The 24,324-nt window shown below is 39.2% G+C and overlaps 1 protein-coding gene across 1 annotated transcript in view; it reads right to left on the bottom strand.

Annotated features, from left to right (window-relative positions):
• SRPK2 (SRSF protein kinase 2) overlaps window positions 1-20,834 on the bottom strand; it is a 168,908-nt gene extending 148,074 nt beyond the window's left edge. Inside the window, exon 1 of the mRNA XM_025216006.1 lies at window positions 20,586-20,834. Coding sequence (XP_025071791.1) covers window positions 20,586-20,623 — 38 coding nt within the window. The 5' untranslated portion in view covers window positions 20,624-20,834. The remainder of the gene's footprint in view (window positions 1-20,585) is intronic.
• Window positions 20,835-24,324: the final 3,490 nt, after the last annotated feature.

Genomic DNA, 24,324 nt, shown 5'->3' with positions numbered 1-24,324 from the left:
GGGGGGTTTAAATAGTCAGCACGCACTTTATTTTCTATTACTTGTTATAAGCTCATAAAAACTGGATATATATAGCAGTTACTTTTATGTACATAATTATGAAAATCCTATTGTGGTTTGCCTATTACCTCACTATGGTAGTTTCCATAGAAACTAAAACTATAGAGATATTTAAACTCTATTCTTATCAGTAAGCAAAAATGAAAATGCTCAGAAAAGGCATGATTTCTGTAGAACTGGGTATAGTGAATACAATCTTGGGGCTTAAAGGGGTTATATACCCATACAATCTCATATAATTTAGCATAAGTCTTTCTGCAACAATTAAAGATGTGACTGTAAAACAGAAGGTTGTTTTAGAAAAAGAAAGAGATCATTAGATAAAAGCACTAATACCTAGGTCTGATGAAGAACTCTATGGATCTTAATAGCTGTATATGATATTATAGCAAAACATCAACAAAATAGTCAAAGTTGATAACTAGCAATCGTGTCTCTTCCCTCAGATTACTTAGTTCATGAGAAAAACCTCCATTGTTTTGGTAGCAATATTCCAGTTAGTTTGAAAGGTAACACACTAGATCCATTCAACTGCCTGAGAAATGGAAATATGTAAATAGTTATCAAATTTAAAATTTGAAAAGAAGGGTAGTGCTACAAATAAAACATGGACCAGAAAAATCACAAGATGAGAGCTTAATTCCCAGCCTTTTCACATGTGTACTGATAATATAAATCAGGAGTGGGTAAAATACAGCCCGTGGAGTGGATCCTACCCACCAGACTATTCTATCTGGCCCACAGGGCCCCTAAAAAATTTAGAAAATTAATATTTATCTGCCCCTGGATGCCTGCCAAAGATGACAGGAGCCAGGGACAATAGGACCTAGGGGGAGCTAGCAGCAGGACCAAGCAGCCACAGCAGCAAGGCCCACCCAGTCCCACCTCCCCCCCTACCAGAAGCCTATGCTTACCAGAGGCTTCTGGCCTGGGACCCTGGAGCTGTTCCCACCTCCCTCTGCCAAGAGGGAAATTCAAATAAGAGTGAGGGGAAGGGGAAGACCATGGGTAATTGCCCCAGTCCTCAGGACCAGGCCAGGCCAGCTCAGCTCCTGCAGCTGAGTGCTGCAGTCATGGCCATGCAGCCCAATGCTCTCCCCCACAATATACAAGAGTAAGACATCATCCAATGAAGTGGATCAGCTGTACCCAGATGTGTCTTGCAGGGTTAGGCCCCTGCTACTCCTGGGAATTACACAGAAGTACATCTCTGCAAATGGGGAAACCCCAGGTAGTTCCACTAGCAGGGGAGCAGTTGGGGATTCCTGTTTGTAGAGATGGTTTTTGGGGCAGATGATTGTTTGCTTTAAGGCAGGGGAGCATAGGCAGCCCGGAGCTGCCTACACTCCCTAGCCACCCTGGGCAGGTGCTCCTGGGGCTTCTGGCACTTTATGCGGCACACCCCACGAATTCCCATCACAAATTCAAATTCCTAAGGCATGCAGAATCAGGCCCTTGAAACTCTAAAAGCACGTGCCCAGGGTGGCTGGAGAGCACAGGCAGCCCCAGGCCACCCGTGCTCTCCTGCCTGAAAGCAAAAAGTCATCTGCCATAAAACAACAGCACAAATTCGTGCCACGTATGTCGCAGCCACACATTTTGGGTATTTGTGCCCTGACAAGAGGTATGAACATCAGTTTACTTGGCCATTATGCCACCCTAAACATTTTTATGGTTGCACAGAGGCGACATCTGTTCACCTCGGAGTTACCTCACATAAAACTTGCACCTTCTGTGTCTGTTTTCCCAGGTGTAAAAACAAGGCTTATATTACATAGTAACCTTACAGGGTTATTATAAAAATGAATTCAATAATGCTTGTGGAACATTCTGAAATCTCAATACAAAAAGGTTCATTACAACTTACAGACAGACATACACACATATTCACATACACTGTGTGTGTGTGTGTGTGTGTGTGTGTGTGTGTGTGTGTGTGTGTGTGTGTGTGTGTGTGTGTATACGTACATATACATAAAACAAGGTAGTACAACAGTCTACTACAGAGGATTTAAAAAAAATTGTTATTTGACTCATAAGCAGGGCAAAGCCCGTTTCAAAAACAGCTTTTCCCACATAGGAGCAGAACTGTTAGTAGTGGCAAACTGGTTTGGCTCCCCCCATCTGGAGACATCCCAAATTAAGACTTCTCCCAGAGCTGAAACATACTTCAAAAGTCCAACACATTAAATTAAGCATTTTCTAAACAGCATTCCCCCAAGGTACATTTCTCCAGAGCATAAAAAGTCCAAGTAAAACCAATGAAGTAACGAATGTACTGATTTTTACCAAGAAAATAGCAAACTCGCAAACTTGGCCATTCAGAACACAAGAAGCCAGACACGTTTATTTCTCCCCTTTATTGTCAAGAATTAATGATCCAACTGTGGGATTTTAATAACAAAATACTACACGGGTTGCAAATCTCTTTACAAAGCTGAAGTTTAGTTTTCCTAAAACATGTTTTCAGCTGTCATCCGCAAAAGGCTACAATTCTGGAGGCTTACACACCTTATAGTATCAGCAGAATGTCCAGGAATGACATAAAACCATTTTGATGATTTTCTTTCCCAAAGGAAGGAAATTATTTTTATGATAAAAAATATGGCAGTTCTGGTAGGGTTGGGAAGCCAATCAATTGACTGACTAAATAATGTCAACTAACAGATCAATTAGCGACCTATTTGACCATAGCCACACAGACAGTCACTCTCTCTCTCACCACAGAAAAGTTTCTGTTAGCGGCCATCTACTGTAACTGCAGGCAACTCCAAACAAGAATAGGAATATATAGCATTCAAGGAGCAGGAAAGCAGATGCACACAACCAACAAATTGCCCAGGAGCTAGGAATATGTGAAGAGGGGTCATCTACCCTCTTCAAGTGATTAGACAGCCTGCTCTGTAAAGCTTCTGGGAATCTTCTAGAACAGTGGTGCTCAACAAGGGAAGGGAGCTTGGCCGGATGCCAATCTAGCCATGTGCAAGGAAGGTATATGGACCAGCTATGACCCACCGCACAGGGTTTGAGGACTTGGCCTCGCAGGTGGGTGGCATTATTAATCGCCACTGCTCCCTCACCATCAAATTTCCCGACACACGAGGAGCCCCATGCAACAGATACCACAGCACTGCAGGCTGCATTTTGCCCACCAGCTGGAAGTTGAGTAGTCCTAGAAGACAATTACTGTTAGAAACAGAACTGAAGGCTACTGGTTGTATTAAGTAAAAGAGGTAGCGTGATACAGTAAATTGTGGAGAATCTCGGAAAACACGAAATATTTGTTTAATATTTGTTTACTAGAAAGGCACATGGAACAAGTGTTAAAGCCAAGTACAAGTTGTGTTCTTCTGAGCATGTGACACATACAAATAGAATGGAGAAACACGTGTTGAATTCTGGTGCTTGGTGTCTAATTACAGTCAAAGATAGACTATTGCAGTCAAACAGCAAGAAAGGGCAAACTGGTTTGCATCAAAATTTGTCTTGTTCCTTTGTGTTCTCCTTCTACTCCATCTTCAGCAGCAGCATCTTTACAACACACAGATTCTTTTAATGAAGTGAGTGATAATAGAAGTGAAGCCAGTTCCATTTCTACATCATCTAATAATGATTTTACTATTCCATATACTTCGGTATCAAGAATTTGAAGTTTTTTTTATCAAATGTCCTATGACCTGAAAAATGAACTTGATCATATGTTCCCTTGAGGTATTTCTGGCAGCAATAAGTCATTTCAAATAAACTGAAAATTCTCTTATATGTTAGAATTTTTTTTTTTAATTGTATCCAATTTATAAAGTTCCAAATGGCTTGCAGAAATCTTCTAAATACTGAAGTGGAAAATGTGAAAGAGAGAGCTGATTTCCTTACTGCACAAGCTCCTCATGTGTCTCTAGCATCTGATGTATAGAGCAACATTCACAAGGAGGATATCATCAGCTTCATGGTAACAACTGCAAAAACAATGTTTTGCTCATTTCAAAGCATAAATGAGCACTACCAGACAGTCAGATATATTGCCGGTCATTTAAAAAAGATAATCAAAGATTATTTTTGGTTTTGACTAACAATGTTGCTAATATGAAAACTGCTTGAGCTTTGTTGATAAAGAAGTACGCAGACCTTCTGTGTTATGGATGTGCTGCCCATGTGATGTAGCTCTTCATTTGTGATGTTGAGATCTGACAATCTGCTCGTTACATGCATCAACACTTAAAAGCTTTGTCAAGCTTTTCAAAAACAAACAAGTACCAGCAGCCATATTAAGCATCACTTGGGGGCCTTCTACATATTCAAAATAAAGCTAGATAGAAACCATCTATACACATTCCCAAGCACTAATTTTGTAGTGGTTAGGTCTTTTTATAGCTCTAGTCATTTATATGGTGTGATAATTATTTTGCACATGTGGCTGGTCTAAATATATTATGTAATTAACCCATTAATTGTGTGATAATTACTTTGCACTTGAGGCCAGTCTTACTTTCCATGTGTGTCCAGTCTAGATTTATTCCACAATTAATTGCATAATACATGTAACATGTAGCAGGAGCCTTAGTGGAGTATTCAATTCCATCCATGCTGGGTAAAAACATTGTAGCTCTCATTGGGCATCCCCTATTAATCTCTCAAAAATCTTCAGACATGCAAGAATGCATTACAGTCAGCTGCTGTTGCCCTGAAAAATCCACACAGAGAAGAGATGATGTCTTTTGGCTAACCAACTCAAAATTCATTGACTGCTAGTCTCCTGCGCAGTCCATTCAGAACATGGAACATGATAGTTCTACACTGTCTGCTGCCAAGAATGAGCTCCTGATCATTAAGAAACATATTTGCAAGAATACTAAAACAAGGTCCACTTGGAAAAGCTGAAGAGAAAATAAAAACAATAGACAAAATAATAGAACAATTATCTTGAGGATTAAAGTCTTCCATTTTAGCAAAGTGGAAAGTACAATAATTGACTGTCAAAGCTACCAATTTGGAGATTTTTCACGGTTAATTGTTACTAAAAATACAACTCTTGAAATAAAGATAGTAAGATACAGATGAAAGGGCTCACATATTAAGATTGTGTTAATGTGCCTATAGAACAAGACTGAACTTCCAATGTCCAGTTCTATAAATCTTCTCCGAGATACAAAAGTTACCCATTATTTTTTAATTTGAAGGTTAAACAAAGTTAATAGTGTTTTTACCCCTATAATAGAACAATTTTAACAATAACAATGAGCCACAGATACAACATAGTATCTTTTAAGTTTTAGAAAGATGCTGTGTGAACTGTACTGGAGGATACTTACCAATTAAGTCAGAGGCTAATCAGAGCTATAATAGGGAAACAGATAGAAGAGATTGTAGAAATAACTCAAAGAATAAAGAACAAGTGACAGTTTGATGGTAAGAAAACAACTGAGAACTGAGGTATACCAAGGATCACATATGCCTTCAGAAATGTACTAGAAACAGTCTTATACCAAGGACTATGATAAAGCCAGAAGAATGCGAAGATAACGTAAAATAATGCCTTGGTGGAAAAGATAGAGCAAGACAGAAGTACTAATCATATGTGAGGTACTAATCATAAGCAAGCATCCTGAAGACATATTTATGTATGAAGTAAGAGAATGAGAGAACCTGATAAGAGTCTAAAAGGAAAAGTGTTTAGTTGCAAAGAACGTTGTTATATAAATATGGCAGGATGTCTTCTTAATTGTGAGATGAAGAAAAGTGACCTTTAAAGTGACCATTTTTTCCCATCAGGTGAGCCATCTGCAGAAGAAGTATTTTTTGGGAGATCTAAGGGTGGGAATCAGTATGTTTAGAAAAAACAGTGCACTAAGAATTAACAGTGTTGCCACTGAATGATCAAAAGTAAGAGATTAGTTTATTTAAAATCTTTGGAGCACTGTTTTCTACTTTGGAGACTTAAAAAAAAAATCCAGAGTGGAAGGAAAGAGGACATGCACCCAATTTTGAAAAAAGGGAACCAAATCTAACATAAGGACCATCATATCATCTACCTCTTCATTACAAACTATAAAAACCTATGTGCAACTTCTTTCTTATACAGACGAGAGGAAAATCATTGTAGATCAAGTGTTTTTAGTACATCAATTACTTCAGAAAATGAGACCATTATCAGAATATTAGAATCAAAATTGGGTGCATGTCCTCCTGATTCAGTGGCAACACTGTCAATTCCTAGTACTCTGTTTTTCTAAACATACTGATTCCCACCTTTAGATTTCTTTAAAAAAAAATAGTTGTTCTGCAGATGGCTCAGCTGATGGACAAAATAGTCATATACTGCTCATTTTTCTTCATCTCACAATTTGTATAGACTTTAAGCATATAATATAATCATAAGAAGAGACATGAACCACTGCATGCTTTTGATTTAATATATAAAGTGAAACCCCTACTCCATTTGACAGTAACCTGGCATTAAGGCAAGGAGATATAATATGCCCTGTACTCTTCAACATGGCTATGGAAAAATGGTATAAACACTGTAGAAGTCAAAAGATTAAATGAACTCATATGGCCTACAAAATGATCCGGGTCAGTTGCATAAAATACACACATTCTGGATCACACAAAAGATGATTAAAAAATGGTTGGAGATTTGCAGGAAGTGGCAAGATAAAAATAGGATTTAACAGGCATAAGACTGTAAGCGGAGTTCAAACAGGTTTATTTAGCAGTTAACTCATAGATATCAACAAATTAAGAATTTTAAATATCTAGGAATGCTGATTGCCAATTTGGTGATGAATGAAATTGAAGTACAGGTACTGAGCAAGAATGCCAGTTATTATTCTCTGCAAAGAATTCTCACTGTAAACAACTGGTAAGGAAGATATCTTCAAATATAAAGGACTGAGGAGAATTGTGTGTCCACTAAGGAAGCAAGACGTCTGAAGAATAAGATACAACAAGACCTGTCTGAGACCTAGGAAAAACATGCACAATCAATGTAATTAAACTCCACACTGCAATGAGCAAGGCATGCAACTAAGATGATATAACAGAGCAGCTAAGCATCTCTTGGAAGGCCAGTCTTACAAGCCGTACTCTTGTGGCAGACAAAGGAAAAGCCAGAGCAATAATACTGTGCAAGAGCTAATAGCTCTTGTAATAAGTTACCAGTAATGGGGAACAGATCACTTTGACAGAAAGAGTTGACGACAAACTGTGAAAGTAGTCAACTTTTGGATCTCTAGAGTCAGTGATTAAGCATAACACAGAAGACTGAGACACTGGTACAGCAGTTGAATTCAAAGGGGAAAGAATATTTGTGAAATCTAAAATGTAAGAGATGTTACGGCATCTCAATTTTAGATTCCTAGCTTTGCACCAAGCACCTAAATGATCCAATTTTAAAAAATGTATATTTTTAACCACTATAATTTTTGTTTGTTTGTTTTGCCTTGCCTTTTGAGTATTGTGAATGTATTTCCATATCAGAATATCTTATTTCTACCACTTGTCTCCTTCCCTTGGCTGCTAGTTGAAGGCTATCTTGACCTGAGTGACTCAGGTTCCATAGGTATGAAGATATTTATGAAGGTAGTTAGTTGCATGTACAGAATTACTAGGCTTGAGAAGTCACAAATCTACATAGGCAGAAACAAAAACAAAAAAATCACCAGAGTCACCGGGACCTATCGTCACAAATAGGTAGCTTGGCTACTCTATCCTAACTGCAAGCGACTGACTTCAGCTTGGAACAGCGGTAGGGTCAGGCAACTCAGTAAACTAGAACAGGATTTCCTATAAAAGCGAAGCAGTTCAGTCAGTAAGCAAAAAACAAGCATATACAAGCTAGGGATGCAAAGAACAAGCTAGAGGTGACCTGGAGGACATCTCTCTAGAGAAAACCAGAATGGCTCCACTGCTCAGAGGGATCTGAAAGGACACTGCAGTCCAAATCTTAAAGAGAAGAAGGACTTCTGCATACCTGCCAGAAGAAAGACTGCACTGGAACTACCTCCACTGAAAAACAGAGGAAACAACAGGTAGCAGACTGGGAAAGAACTGGTCAGTCAGCAATGAGTTAAGGAAACTGCTGAGTAGTGAAAAGTGTGTTTTGATTTAAGATGGTATTTGAACTGTGATGCTGTTGTTATGCTGGAAGATGTTAATGGCTGCCAGCAAACAAGTCTCTGATGAGATCTGTGACAGTCTGTTGATCAAAGCTTGTAAGCATGCTAAATATTCTTCCTGCAGGATACATAGGGTAAGAAACTATGCCCTTTTATTCAATATTAGCTAGAAGCAAAAGAAGCCACTGCCTAAGGCAGAGCTTTCCAAACTGTGTGCCGCGACACTTTAGTGTGTCGGCGGCAGTGTGTAGGTGTGTCGCGCGAAATGCAGAAAATTTTGCAGAAGGGCACCGCGGAGCTCCCTTACTCGCGTCTGCTTCCCTTGGCCCCTCCCCCGGAACTGAATTACTGTGTCGCGAAATGATGCATGTCTAAAAAGTGTGTCACCAACATGAAAAGTTTGGAAAGCTCTGGCCTAAGGACATGGCCTGTCAGGAATTCAAAACCTAATCTGCATAGGCTAGGGATTTCTTTGGGACTGATTATAAAACACACAGGCCAGATGGATTGGTTGCAAGCAGTGTACGCCTAAAGAAGCAGAAAACTGCTATTAAAAAAAAAGCAAAAAAAATCATGAAAGTCCCTGTGAGGAAGCTGAGGGATGAAGATTTTCCTGGGCACAGGACTTGTTGGAAAAGGCAGTTTTGGAGGAAACTGCCTGCTGCTATTTGTTTCTATTCTCTGCAGGGAAACAGGACTCTATATTAATTTGTAAACAACTAGGACCGTATTAAAGAAATATCCAGCTCACATAATCAAATTCTCCACCTAACAAACTGGCAAAGGTCTAAATATCGGCTAACAGCTTGGACCAGCCCTAAGCAGAGGTGTGCTTAACTTATCCAAGTATCTGGGGGCAGTGAGAAGTCCCAAAGCAGTAAAACTGCAACAACAGCAAGGTCTGATCCTATATTAGATAAGCTCATATCACATCTTTTATTTTTCACTAATCTGGCAGGAAATTAATACAATAACTTTCTTGCCTAAAATTGATAATCTACATCCACAGAAAATTTCCCCGTTTCTAATACTTGGAAAAAAATTTAAAAAAAAACAAACCTCTTCTTTGACACAGGAGATGCATAACTAGTATTCCAAATACTGAGGTCAGCCGAATTCTAGTTAGCACATTCTTTAGACCTACTTTCTACATTCTTGGTCACTATGCCACGCAGCTAAATTTTCCCTTGACAATCAGGGTTCAGACTGAAAACAGGCTCTTCCATTCAGCTTAAGGGCATGGTTTCCCTTTAAATTAGGTATTTTTGATGTCCTACTGCTTCTTTACACAAACTTCAGCGATACCATTGATTGCCATTATCAAGACAACCTGATTTTTCCCCCCATTTTTCTCTAAAGGACTAGGCTAGAAGAATTAAACTGATGGCTTTCAGCACTAGCCTATTCACACTTGCAGATTTCTACCAAATATCAATACCCTTTACTCTGTGAGTTTGAACAGGTTTCTCACCATAAAGGGAGGGGTGACATCTGTTATCCTCAAATCACCAGTGCAAAGTTATCTTAAATTAAATCAAACTTTGGAAGTATAAACTACTCTAAAAACAAGACCTTCTCCTAGTAAACAGAAATTTTGCAACGGATACATAACCAAGCACTTGGTGTAGTCGGTAAACAGTAATGTCTGTGGTCACCGCATGTCGAAATCTGCCTAAGTTATTAAATCTATACATGAGACTAACATCCAAAGCAAACTCAGGGTGTCTGGAAAGTACAGGAAGACTGAGTATGCATGTAGATCTCTCAAGTTGATTTGGAGCACTGAGTTGTCTAACACTTCAGGGTAAGGCAGACAGCTGGGCACAATGGCACTTTATAGTCTAATTAGAGAGGTATATTTGAAAAATTAAATATCTGATTTGTCCAGATGACTTCTACAGTTTGATCCTCAGTGGTCTTGTAATTCAGGGCTATCCAACTGGCAGCCCGCAAACTACACAAAGTCTGTGAGGGGTTAAGTTGCAGCCCCCAGGCCAGCTGCCACTCCTCCAATTGCTTCATTTGCAAATGCAGCCAAAGTCTACTGGCTCCCCTTCCCTCCTCTAGGTTCCACTTCCAGACAACAGACAAAAGGTGGATGTGTACAGGATCTTCTTTAGAAATGGTATTTTTTTTAATCACAGGAAGGGTATTAGATTCTCACAAAGGCTAGCAAACCAGGAGGCAGCTATGTACAGAGGTATCCTTCCTTCTCTGAATGGGCTTTGAGGAAGAAGAATCCTTCAGATAAAAGAACACAGGGTTCCCTGTATTCCTCATGGAAGAAACGTCCATTGCTTCAATTTTTGGAAGTGTCAATCTGCCTTTATATTGGATATAGCATAACATTTCTGTATTTCTTTAACATGTTTGTGTTTGCACAACCACTTTCACTAACTTAATTATATTCTCCAAGCCAGTAAAAAAAACACTAAGCCCTTTTTTAATTTTCTTAATGATGATTGTTGCCTCTCTAGCTTAATTGTACATTGCTCTATGCTGTTTTTTCACAGCATTTGATGAAACAAACTCAGGTTCAAAAAAGCTTGTATTCTATTTTTCATCTTTCTACATCTTATTCAGTTAGTCGTCTCTCTTAATGGTATGCTGTCAACAAATTCTTGCAAACATGTGCAGCACTGTGTCAAACACTTTTGAAAAGGAATCTTTTCTGGATTTTAGGCTTCCCCCCTTTCTAATTTTGATAGTGAAGAAAAGGATTCATTTCTTATGAACTGACTATTTCTTTTTGTCTTTCCTTTCTGACCCCTGGTACAATCCACACATTCTGAGGATGATGATGTTATTCTCTCTCTTTGACTTACTTTTCTGACCACTGAGACTGAAATATTCCTTATTTGGAAAGCAATGAGATGAAAATAAATGTGTAAGGATGAAATTATACGTGTAAGGAAAGTGTTTGGATTCTAATGCTTGCCGCTAACTGGAATGTGCAATGTTTTAACTCAGGGGTTTTCAACCTTTCGGGGTCAGTGTACCCCTGGCGGCTGGTTGAGAAGGCAGAAAGTGCCGGCAGCCGCAGTGCTGGCAGCACAGCAGCGGCAGAAGTGCCAGAGGCAGTGGCGCCTGCTGCTGAGTATCCTCTGATGCCATCCCAAGTACCCACAGGGGTATGTGTACCCCTGGTGGAAAACCCCTGTTTTAACTGATTAACTTTCTCTTGTTACATTAGACAGCTAATTTGGAACAGAAGAGTGAACAGTTGAATTCTTTCTATGTTGTTTAGGCTTAGACTTAAGAACAGCAGCAGCTGACCTTCATGGTGTGAAGTCTCAGTCCAACTCAGTAGACACTTTACTCCTTTCCAAGGTGGCAGTCTGTTATATTAGAAGCACTTCAATTCTTGTTGCTTGTGGCCTAAAGAACTGGACAGGAAAGTAGTAATCAATGGATAGGTTTACTGTGTACTTATTCTGAAAAACAGGCCAAGCACTGAAGAAGAATGGGATTTTGAGAAAGAACCTCATTATATACTCCTTGGAGAACAAAGTCAATTGAAGGCATCATCTGGATTTTAGTCCAAGAAGCTGGGGTGGAACACAGGTGGACATGACACCAAATGGTATTCAGGGCTGACAGTAATTGAGAGGTCCCTGTGGTCAGAGGGGATGGGAAAAGAAGCATGAGTTAAGGAGAATCTGCAGGGCTGGTGTTGATGGCGAATGTTAAAACTAGCAGTTGTCCACCAAACTTACTTGCAACTGCACAAGTCCTGTCCCACTCCATTAAAGAAACTTCTAACTCTTTGATACATTTGCCACAGCTGTGATTGAGAGAGATTCCAGCAGTGCACCTCTAATCCAATCTCTAGTGGGTATAACATTACTATCCAAGTACTAGCTGCTACTGAAGCCAATGTTAGCATGGAAACTTTGGCACAGAAGCATGTACCTGCTTGAAGAACTAATAACGCTTAGTCCACTGCTAGAGGAGTTTCTGGCCAAATAATGCCTCCTTTCTGTAAGAAATGACAGACAAAGGTACTTGACAGATGCAGGGGTCTAGTACAACTGAGCCATGAAGGGACAGTCCAGTCTTTGTCTTCTTTAGGAAGGCCCTGGACATGTGGAAAGACTAGAGGCATAAGAAAACTGCTCCATGAAAAAAAGGACAGCTTTCACAAAGGTCTAAACCAGGGGTGGACAATTATTTTGGCCAGAGGGCCACTTAGGAAGTTTTAGTCTGCTCTCGAGAGCCAAGTCAACTCCTCCCCCACCCCGGCCACAGCTCACCAAAACTCCCTAAGTGGTCCCCGCACATGGCCAGTCAGCTGGGATGGGACCACAAATGGGCAGGGAGCAGCATCCAGGAGCAGGACAGGCAGGTGAGGCCAGGGCCGGGATTGGGATCATAGGCTGGTGACAGCATAGGGCTGGGGCCAGGGCAGAGCCACGATCTGCTGCCTGCATGCCCTGCAACAGGCACCAGTTCCACGGGCTGCAGTGAGCAGGGAGTGGATTGCATCTCTACCCTGGGACTCAGCCCTATGCTGTCACCACCCCACGGGCAGATGGGATGGGGCCATGGGCGGGCAGGGAACCGGATCCAGGATCTTAAGTCTAGGCCAGGGCAGAGCCATGATCTGCTCCCCACATGCCCCTGCCCACAGAACCAGCACCCATCACAGAGGCGGGCAAGCAGTGGATCACAGCTCTGCCCTGGGCCCCAGCCCTGCACTGTCACTGTCCCACGATCCCAATCCCCGGCCCCACCTGCCCATCCTGCTCCTGGGTGCAGCTCCCAGCCACCTAGCCACACACTCTGCCCACACAGGTCCCACCCTTGGTGGTGGGCACGGGGAGGTTGGGCCAGGGTGCCCAGGCGGTGGGTCAGTGGAGCCACCACCACTGGGGCTGCTGAGAAACAATCAGGCCACCCTAGCTCTGTTGCATACCCAAAGGCAGTGAGACAGGCCACATGCACCACGGCCTGGGCTGTCCCCCGTGCCTGAGCCAGGCAGGGGCCAAGTGACCTGCTGTGGGCCAGACAAAATACCTTGGCAGGCCAGGTCTAGCCTGCAGCCCATACTTTGCCCATCCCTGGTCTAAACACTCTAGGAATGGAAACAGAAATTAGTTAAAGGAAGGACTACAGAGAAAGATTTCAAGATTTTGCTCGGCTTGTTTTTCAAAACTCTCCTGAAGTCTGGATATGATATACGCTACTGCCAGAAGGCAAACAAATTTGGGATAGAGGACCTGAAGTAATTTCCTTTTTCTCCCACCTCAAAAATATACTGCCCCAAGACCTAGACCAGGTATAGGCAACCCCCGCTTAGTGCTGTTGCTTAGCACTATTTTGCTATAATGCTCATTTTAAATTGATACCTGATTTCACTTGGCACTCAGCTAGTTTTATTGTAATGATGATGGTCGCCATCTTGGGTCATTAAAAACCCTTGCGGTCGCTGATTTAAAAAATACGGATATCGTACAAGTTTTTAAAGCTAGAAAATATTATTTTTTATCACTAGAAGAGAGATATCCCAGGCTATCCACACACTTATTTGTAGATTTGGAAGACTGCATAATATTGGATGCCAAGGTAGATTATTTAGATATCCAGAAAAGGGTACTCAATCTTAAAATCCTATTAAACATGTTGGCCCTAATGTTCGCACTCCAAAGAGTTGCAGTTTGGACACGGCTTCAGTTTCCTTGACAATCCACAAGCACAGTCAAGAGACAATCCCTGCACACAAGTTCACAGCCTAAGAACATGGATACAAAAATAGGGAAATTGATTGACATGGTAAAGAATTTGGAATACTTTGTTAGTTACACATGTTGTGGGTGTGGTTTGGATGTGTTTTTTTGTGATGGATGAATTTGTTTTTTAACTGGAGTTAAAAGCAACTGAAAAAAGGAAAGTAAGGAAAGAGGAAGCAATAACTCATCACCTGTCTAGCCAGGTCAGCAGGCTGAGGTTTGTAGGCATCACCTATAAGATGAATCTTGTCTGAATTTCATTAAAGTGTTTACCTAAGGAGAGCTTACTTGGAAGAAAGTACAGAAGAATTTAAGAGGGAAAATGATAGATAAAGTATAAAGTTGCCTGAGACTTTACAGTCACACAAATTTAGGTACCAAAACGCTATTTGATGTCAGATGTAAATGTCATATAGTTTTTCTTTTGAACCCTAAAATCAAATTTCTAGTAATTCAGGAAATTGGGCTTCACAGATGTAGAGATTCCGAAACATTTTCTTTAAGACGGTATACTCGTAAGATATTTTACAGAACACATGATGGAATGGAGTGGTGTAATGGCTTTATCAGCTTTCATTTGGAATGACTTGCATAGCTTACTTATGACTTATGATTAATCAATTTATTTCAAATGCATGCCAATGAAAGCTTTTACATCAGATCATTGTATAATGTAAATAGTTGCACTGCACAAACATTCTTATATTTGTTTTTGAGTGGCTTGATAGTAGCTCAATTACAGAAAGTTTCAGCATAATTTATTTTGTAATATTAGCAACTACACAGGGCATCTACATACAAATGCAATGATTTTATATTAGAGGCACACTGCTGTGCACCCTATATCAAAAATAGTCCACTAAACATTGCTTAGCCACGTAAATGTGGATATTCATGTCAAGTAACAACATCAATCATTAAGCTAAAAGTTTCAAGTTATAAAAATAGGTTAAATCTACCATATATAAATTCTGGTTCCTAAATTACCAATCAGTTTTTTCCCTACCCTTTTTTTTTTTTTTTACCTTAGTGCAACAAGTATGAATCAGACGGACACATTTATTGAAAAAAGGGGAAGAAAAATGTACACCACTTAAATTATTCCCTTCCTATCATTTGCAGCCATAAACTGCTTTCATTCTAGTTACCACCAGTGTGCTCAGCATAAATGCCTAATGAAGAATGTTTTTTATGAAAAACAAACAGTCTTGTACAGGCCCCTGACATTCTCCCAGATAATCTGTTATCTTGGCTCCAACTATGCATGCAGATAAATATCCCATCTGTGCTTTGTACTTCTCAAAACACAAAAACTGTGGTCCCCTACAATTAAACCACGTCAAAAACAAGTTTATGTTGAAGAATACATCAAAAGAAAATGTAACTACAAAGTGGTAGACAAAAGGGTATCATTCTATATTTTCTTCTTACAAAGGTATAGCAAAAAGATTTGTTACAAAGTGATGTTAAATTCAAATATGGTTCTAGACAGAGCAAAGATAAAAGGAAAGTCTACCACTAAGGACAAAAAACCACACCCCAAAATACCCCAAATCTCTGAAGTTTAAAACAGTAAAAATAATGCATTTTTGGAGTGACTGCCACTCTAAAAAGTTGCAACTGGTGGATATGTGATGTCCAGAAAGCTTTAAATTTACCCTAGGCAAACATGTTATATCCACTGATGTTTTTAAACCAGTAAAATTGTAAATTACAACAAAACGTTACCCATGTCCATACCTCTTTCAAATTTAACTTAAACCTGAAACTCCAGTACATTAAGGGTCATATAAGTTCACTGTTTGCATATAAAAAATGTAACTACTGTCAAGCATGCTATTAAAAGCAAAGTTAATTAACTGTTCTTGAAAAAGGAAAAGTAAACTATAATGTATAATTGCAACATACATCTTCTGAGCTACTTTTAATAACAAACAAAGTTAAAAGCAGCAAGAGTTTACTAAAAATCAATTTGAACTATTCTGAATTAAAAACTAAACCAAGACTTATTTTAGCTATTACTAGTTTTAAAAAAGAAAATAAAGTATAAATGAACAAAAAATGGGCAAGAAAAATGAAAGCATCTTTTTAGTAGCTTTATATTACATACAATAGAATTAGAAAAAAGATTAAATAAACCAATTGCATTATTTTGGTACATGACATATTATTCCAGTTTCAATTTTATTGTCACAAAATACCCACATATGTATAGCCTTGTTACAAACCATTATCTACCAGTTATTCCAAAACATATCTATCTCACACACTAATGCCATGTTGTGCTAGAGATAATCAGCTGAATATTGTCATTTGGTTTTGTTAGAACCAAATGACACCACTTTGCCTCAATACTATACCTGTTCAAAACCTAAAACTCACTAATTTAAAAATCGAGGTTGTTATTTATGAAGGAATTTTACAGCTCCCAGCCCTCTCCATGACTAGCATAAGCTTTTTTCCTTGAAAAAGACAACAGAGATACTGGAAGTCCTCCATCTTTATTTTTTTAGATTTCTTCCTCACTTTTCTTTCTTCCTGACTGAATTTGTGCAGATGGCTCAAACAACTGAAAATGTAAAAGCATCAAGAAAAGGAATCCATTTAAATTTGCTCTGAAAAGATCATTGCAAAAAGATAGAGCAGTATACAGGGCTCAAGGCTACAGACTTGAAAATAAAAAAGCAGAAAGAACAAGCAAGTCATCCCTATATAACCCCCAACACTCATGCTACACATTTGGAACAAAAGGGACATACATAGTCAAGAAATTATTTTACCATTTGAAAATATTTTCCCCTCACTGCTATTTATAAAACCCCTTGGAACCTTGAAAATGTAATCACTTTCCTTTCATCATACATATACATTGGTCAGCTGCTGTGACACTGCCCAAGAATGCTGGCCTGATATTGATTATTTGCTTTCTCTCTCTCTTTCATGAGAGCACTGAAGCATGCATTCATCTTAAAACAAAAAAATGCATGTGCAGGGTTTGCAAAAAGATACATAAAAACTAGGTCAAATATATGGGCCCACCAGCCTTATGGATGACCTTTATCAAAAACATCTTGTGTCAAACTACATATCACTGAAACAACAGAACATCAATTCTGGTTCCAGAAATAGCACCTGTAAATATAATTTACTGAGCTCTTCATTTTGATTTGCAAGAAAGAATAGCATACTGTGTGTTAATTTTGTTAAGAAACATTCCAGTGATTATAAAACAACACTTTATTTATAATCCAGTCAAAGCTAACAAGGAGTTCCACAAAGTATTTATATATAAGTATGCATAGGTGCAAAAACAAGCATGCACTCAAGACAGACATACCTTTAAAATATATCACATTCAAAAGTTCTGAATGCAAAATGAATGGTAAGAGGGCAGAACATTTGAAATATGAAAGTGAGATGGTTATGGTCAAGTCTACTCTCTAATGGATCCAGTATGAACTCTACAGGCAGTATTATATATCCATCATTAAATAAGCTAAAGAATATTCAGGCTCTCTAGCTGCATACTAGCAAGGCAATTTACATGATTTTCAAAAATTTGCCTCGTTAATGTTATAACATTAGGCAAAATAAAGAAAATATGACACTGTAAATGTAATGAAACATCTCACTATTTGAGGTTCCCACAATTTTACTCATTTTACTCCACAATTTTACCTACTTCGGTCTACTTAATGAAACATTACATTTGCAACTAAAGTGTTTTCAAATATTTTTCACTGAACTTCATAGGGAAAAGTGCCTTATATTTTTATTAATTTCCTTTTTTGATGTAACCACCTCCAAACCAACCTGAAAGCCTCCCTGAGATAAAGCCTCTATCATCTCTCAGCCATGTTAGTGTCCTTTCATGTAAAAGCCTCTTAAAAAGAAGTAAACATGAAGCAGTGACTATCACAGGCCCATGCAAACAGGATTCTTGAGACTTTAAGCTTTCTTAAAAGAAAGCCAATTGTTCATTTTATTCCAGTGTCCTTCAACTAAGAATTATTCCTCTCTGACAGAATAACGGTGACCCAACAAAAGAACATCCTCTCCTCTCAAGGAATACTTGCAAACATGGCTGCATCATCTTCTATTTAGTCAACTCTCCATCACCATCCTATACTCGGATACAGACAGTTTGTGTGAAAATGCAAAAATCGTAACCTGTTTCATCCATCAAATTCTGCTAAGCTGATAAACAAGAGACCAAACATGGACTCTCACTTCCACTTGGCAACTCAGAATACACAAACTTCTAAGGAAGTGGTACCTTTGGAAATACCACCTTTGTAAGTGTGAATGAACTCCTATAAGACTGAATGTGCACCAAACAGCATGTTTACATATAAATATTATGTATATCTGCAATAAATATACATTATATGGGTCTCTGCACCACAGATTAACGATAGAGTTTTTCCCATTATTTTAAGTCCTCTTAATTTCATTATTTAATATCAGATATTTAAATGTTACTGATTTTTTCTCCAAATATCTTCTCATATACTATTTTAAACAGGTTAAAAAGGATCTGAAAGCTAATAGGCCAAATATTACTGCTTCCTGCTGGACAGCACATAAATTCAATGTAATTTTAGAACTGGGAAATGATGGTTATTTTCTAAAAATAATCATATACATGAGACTACATAAAAGTTACTTTTGCTAATCACTAGTCTTATAAACTATCGTTAACTATCTAGTTTATGTTAATTTAATAAAAGAATGAACAGAATCTCACACACACAAAACTAGATATCTCTATAAAGACTGCAAAAAAAGTTAAGCGTGAATACATAATACCCTCTTTTAATCTTTATGCATTTAAGATTTATCTTTTCCTCCGAAACCCTTAAGATCATAAGGCAACCTTATGAATTTTGCAGTTGCCAAATTTTAGTTTGCAAATTAAGGACATTTCTAATGGATTGTAGACTTAAAACACATTTTGAAAATCCTTTTCTCCTTTCACAGTTATGTGCAATAATTCTGTAGAGACATTCCTATTAATCAGCCATATTAATCAAATTCAGTCCTAGATGCAATAGTGTACAGAAAAATATTCTGATCAGAATATTTATGGCATTCATGCTGCTAAAAATATCTGGTAACTAGGATCACCCCATCATCAGTGGCAACCCTTAAAAGAAGCTCCTAATATTACAGTTAACACCTGTTTTCTGTCCATTTTTACCTCCATCATCCTCTGTTCCATCACCACCATTTGATTATCATAACATTTACAAATGTTATGATACTGAGGCCAGGTGGAGGTAAACAAATGCTTTTCGTCATGTGCTTTAGTTCCTATTTGCAGAAAACCCCAAAGCTTTTCTTTCATTTCTCCATTTTGGAAAGGTGTCTTAACAACCCACTCCCCTCACCCCCCCCACCATTTTCTGTATTTCAGAGCTCTGATATTTTGTCATACTACAGCTAGCAAAAGGCAATATGGTTTACTGCCACATGTCTTCCCTGTCTATAGTTAGAAATACAATTAAACTGCCCATTTTGTTTTTTAAAGCCCTGCATGCTACACAGCATTTGCTCATTATGAATTATTTGTCTTTTTATCCTGTGTTCCTTTAAGTTAGGATTCAGTGTACTGCCATTATATTTTATTATGCCAAGCTATTCATTAAAGTACGCTTTAGATAACATATCAGCTATATTATGTTTAGGTACACTAAATTAATAATAGTACAATTTTTGCCAATGGCCAATGTCAAACCAGCAACTCGCATCCAAAATATAATACTGACATGTTCTCCTACACATAGAAGAAATGAATAATTAAACTAACGTTTTAATCTGTACTGATCTTAAACTGCCTTTGATTGACGTAATTTTCTCAACGCACATTTCTGTTAAAATTCATTCTCAAGCAAGCCATGAGCAAAAGGGTTTGGATATTAAAAGCATAAAAACAGTCACTAGGAGGATAGTTCATGTAAAAAAGCAAAAAGGTTTATTTAATATAAGAGTATTTATGTAAAACGAAACAGCCTACTTATAATAATTTGACTGACAGATAAAATAATTGCCTTAAAAACAGTTCTGAGTCATTTTGTCCTTACCTGCAGGCATGAACCATTACTGCATGCAGTGACTGTTCCATTTCCTAGCACAGACTTGAACAAGCATCACATCTATCTTACAGAATGTGACTAATTTGTGGGTTTGCAATTCCTGAGCTATTTGCAAAGGACACTCCCTTTCTACATAACTGGGTGATGCCTTATGCTGAACCAAGTTATATTTTCTATTAACTAAATTTAACAGCAACCTTGGTAACTGCGGAATGATTTTTTTTAATACAACAACAAAAACTGAATCTTTAAAACTGAATTTAGAAATCAAGATGCTTTTTGGGTGAAAACAAAAATAGAACAGACTGCAACAACAGCATATATATACATATACACACACACACCAGTAGTCTGCTGTATTATGACTTGCATGCTGCAGCTGATTAGACTTAATTACAAAAAAAAAATCAATAACCTTTGCAAAAAAACACAAAGCTTAAACAAAAACACAGATTCAATTAATACTTTACAATAATCAGCATGCAATACATCAACAATAAGAGCAAACTTGACAAGGAAAAATGCCCTGTGCTGCTTGTTTGCAAATGCTACACCATTAATTGTTCATGCAAGAGATGTAGCTGTACCTTTCTGAAGAGGACGACTTCTCAGAGTTAACTGACATCAGCAGCTCAATCTTCTGCTTGATTTCTGGAAAAATCAGAAAATATTCACAACCAAGATTGCCTGCCCTTGCTTTGCACAGTTTTTATTATCAAGCAATTTTTTCCTAATCCGTTTTGTTCAAAATGAGGCCACAAAATTCACAGTACTTCTGTAGAGACGGATTCAATGGTGCTATAAAGGAAAAAGCTCAAGAGGCATCAGGCCTTGCTGAACTATGCACATGACTGTTTATGAAAGCAGGAAGTACCATTTCTTTTAAGCAGAGGGGTGTTTCCTCTTTTGAGGCTGAACTGACATATTTACCAGATGTTTCCTATCACTGTAAATTACAAACTGATGCACAAATGCCAGCTTGTATGAAAAAAATTAAGCAAGTAGTTCATGGACTTAATTATGCCAAAGCTGTGTTACCTAAGCATTTCTGCTACCCTTAGAAACCTTCATTTAAAAAGCCCTAGAAATATGGCTCTTTGAATCATTTTTGTCACAAAGAATGAAGTATTAAATCATTACTTCAATATACGAATTAGAAATCATAAACAAAAACCACTGCTAATACCTGAATTTCTTAAACGATATGCAAGATACTGTCTCAAATACGCTTTGAAAGCCAAATTTTAATTTTCCTTCATATTTATTTTACCCCTCTGAATGCTCACAACCAATGAACAGCAACACCCATTAGCAGAGCTGAGCTGATATATTATACTTGTCCAAAAAGAAGTGGCCTGACAATGCCATCTAGAACAGAAATGTTGAGAGGCAGATCAATTTTACTAACTGGCTATTCCCATTACATCAGTGGGGGTGGAGGGAGAAATACCCCCCATACCATCTGTGATTTCAATTTGATGAGATCATCTCAAAGCCAAATACACACGGGTATTTTTATAAATTAATTAAATTATCATGTTGCCAGGAGCTATGATCTTTGAAAGATGAAAAGCAAAAGTTACTATGATTTCATAGGGCTGAATAATTATCTTAAGATCCTATAATCAATGGAGCTGGTAGTACCACCTATATTTAATGTTGTCCAACGCTTCTCATTATAAAACCCTATTTTCAGCTCCTTATGAGTTTGCTTAGCTCTAACTATTCATGCTGAAATATTCTAATGGCAGGGATCTGCCTCATGCTGACTATTTAAAAAAAAACATTTAAATCGAAAAGATTCAGGCACTTACAAAAACAAGGAAAAAAAATTTTTATTTTGTCAATATTGAAGGAAAAGTGTCTTATGGTCTTGTTGCACAGGACACTTAGTACATGTTTTATTTAAATTGTAGTAAGCATTACTGCACTGTATTAAAAGTTAGAACCTGTTCTGGGCAATCACACAGTAATGCTTCCTATGATCTCAGCCCGCTCTTACCAGGGCTGAAACCAGCTGTACCCATTGCCCCCCTCAACACTGACCCTGGCACAGGGCACCACAGCTCGCATGTCTGCCCATGAGAACATGCAACCCCCCAGCCCATTGCCCGCACTCTCCCTGCCACGTGCCCAGCACTGTACAGCCCAAGAGGGTTCTGCCCATGGGGAACTGAGCGTGGAAGAGGATGCCACTCCTGCCATTTTATCTACACACTGGTGCAATGCTGGGGGTAGGACTGGTCCCAGCTCCACACACCAGACTTCTGAACTGATATTATGTCCATGGAGCATTCCAATGATAGCTGACACATTATTAAATATGATCTGAAGGTATGCATGTTGTAAACCATTGTACAATACGATCTCACTTAGCATGTGTTTTACTGTTTAAACAAGAACACACTCACATTTTAAGTGCAGTAAACAAGACTTAAAGGTGTCACTTGGCTCTTATAACCACTTCATCAAAAAAACATAGAATCAACTTGCTTTGGAGTCGGGCTTGACATTTATCAGGGTCAGTAACTTTAGTATCTGGGGAAAAGCAAAAGTCATGTCCATAACTACACAAATATGGCTATGTTTTAAGCCCTTAAAGAGTCTCAGTTCACATATATTAGGCATGGGTTTGTTGCAACAAATTCCTCATACCGCAGTGTACTCCCCTCCAGGGCTGGAGGGGCTGACCCAGACTTTTCTGTGACTCTATTCTAGCCAGCGGGCAGCCTGTGATGGCAGAGACAGGAAGAAAAAAAACATTGTGCTCTCATTTGCCAACCTTGGCACCAAGAAACAAAGGGAAGGACAAGGAAGACATTTATCTCAATTACAAGAGTGAGAAGCAAGAACCAGAGGATGGAAATGATGGGGTAGGGCTACAGAGGAGGGCAGCCAAAAAGGAGCAGATTTAGACAGAAAATAGAGGGTCAGCATAGTGGACAGAAGTTGAGAGGTATCACAACCCAAGTTGTGGATTTTTTGATTGTGTGCGCTTCGGCACCGCTAAATTATGTTCCCGCCGAATTGGAGCTCTTTTGCACGACAGAGTGTTCTGTTGTTATAGAGAACCCGCGTGCAGAAAAGTGTTTCCCGCCGTTTTGTAGCCTTCTTTGCATTGTGCATTTCTCTTGCATTATGGTGATGCACGCTGCAAAGGAGTTCCCGCCATTTGTATTAAGATTTGAGCCACATTATTGGCCGGTCTTAATTTAGGCACACGTGGCGGCTGGCTATTGGCTTGCTAGCCGTACAAAAGGCTTGGGTGGTTTCCGCCCAAGTTGGAGAGAGAGACGGAGAGAGACGGAGCTCTAAGCGCTGTGGGTCCTTTCGAACCCAGCGCGTCTTTCTTAAGAAGGTGATAGAGGCTCCAATTGCCGAACCCCCGGAGCCTAGCAAACTCTGGAGCACCACACACCGACGGCCTCTAGCCTCTCCCCGTCACCGATCGCAGTCCAGACAAATCCCTACCCTAGAACCCAGTTATCGAAACCACGGAGTCTGAACCACTCCGAGGATCCTGGGAACCGAGTTTTAGAGTCCTCCAACGAGGATTGAAGCGGAGCTGTACCTGGAAACTGTCCAGCCTGCACCGCGACCATCTCCAGTGTAAGTAAATAATCTTTTCAATCAACCATTACGCCTCCGTGACTGATTCTAGCTCGAGCGTACTGCTCCACCCTGCGGTTTTTCTCCGGCCCCGCATGCCCGGGCTGCTGGCCACAGCCCGCGTGCACACAGACGGGCCCAGCTCGCGCCCGGCGAGGACGGGACCGGGAGCTGGCCCTCACAAGAGGCACAGAGGAAATTGGAGGCAGGAGCTGGGGTATATGGAGAGGTGATAAGAGCAGACTAACACTGTAACTAGGGTACACAGGACAAGAGGAAAAACAGAAGAAAGAATTAAGGTGACACTGAGAAGCCAGGGTGCTGCAGAAGGGTGTATACTCAAGGGAAGCATACATCTTCCTTATAGAATCTGGACTTGAACCCTGGAGTCCTGCATCTCTATAGCCCTCTGCTGTCAACAAACAAGAATGAAGCGCAATGGCAAAGCATGCATTTCATCCTTTTCTGGGGCTGCTACCTACATAAAGGGGTAACAGCCAACTACTATCATCACCCTTAGCTCAAACAGTATGGTCCGTGCTGAGGATCCAGAAGTCTTAAACCTGTTGATGACTCAAGCTGGCAGTCAATATGGTTCTGCCTGACAGAATTTCTGTTTTTCAGAGTAAAATATGTACATGGAAAAAAATAACTTAAAAAAAACAGCATTAAAGGAATAATAAGAATGCCAAGTCAACCTCTCTGCACAGATAATGC

Source organism: Alligator sinensis, unplaced genomic scaffold (assembly GCF_000455745.1).
Source record: "Alligator sinensis unplaced genomic scaffold, ASM45574v1 scaffold100_2, whole genome shotgun sequence".
In the NCBI taxonomy this organism is placed as follows: domain Eukaryota; kingdom Metazoa; phylum Chordata; order Crocodylia; family Alligatoridae; genus Alligator; species Alligator sinensis.
Note: the sequence above shows the minus strand (reverse complement) of the source record. Positions and strands in the feature narration are given on the sequence as shown.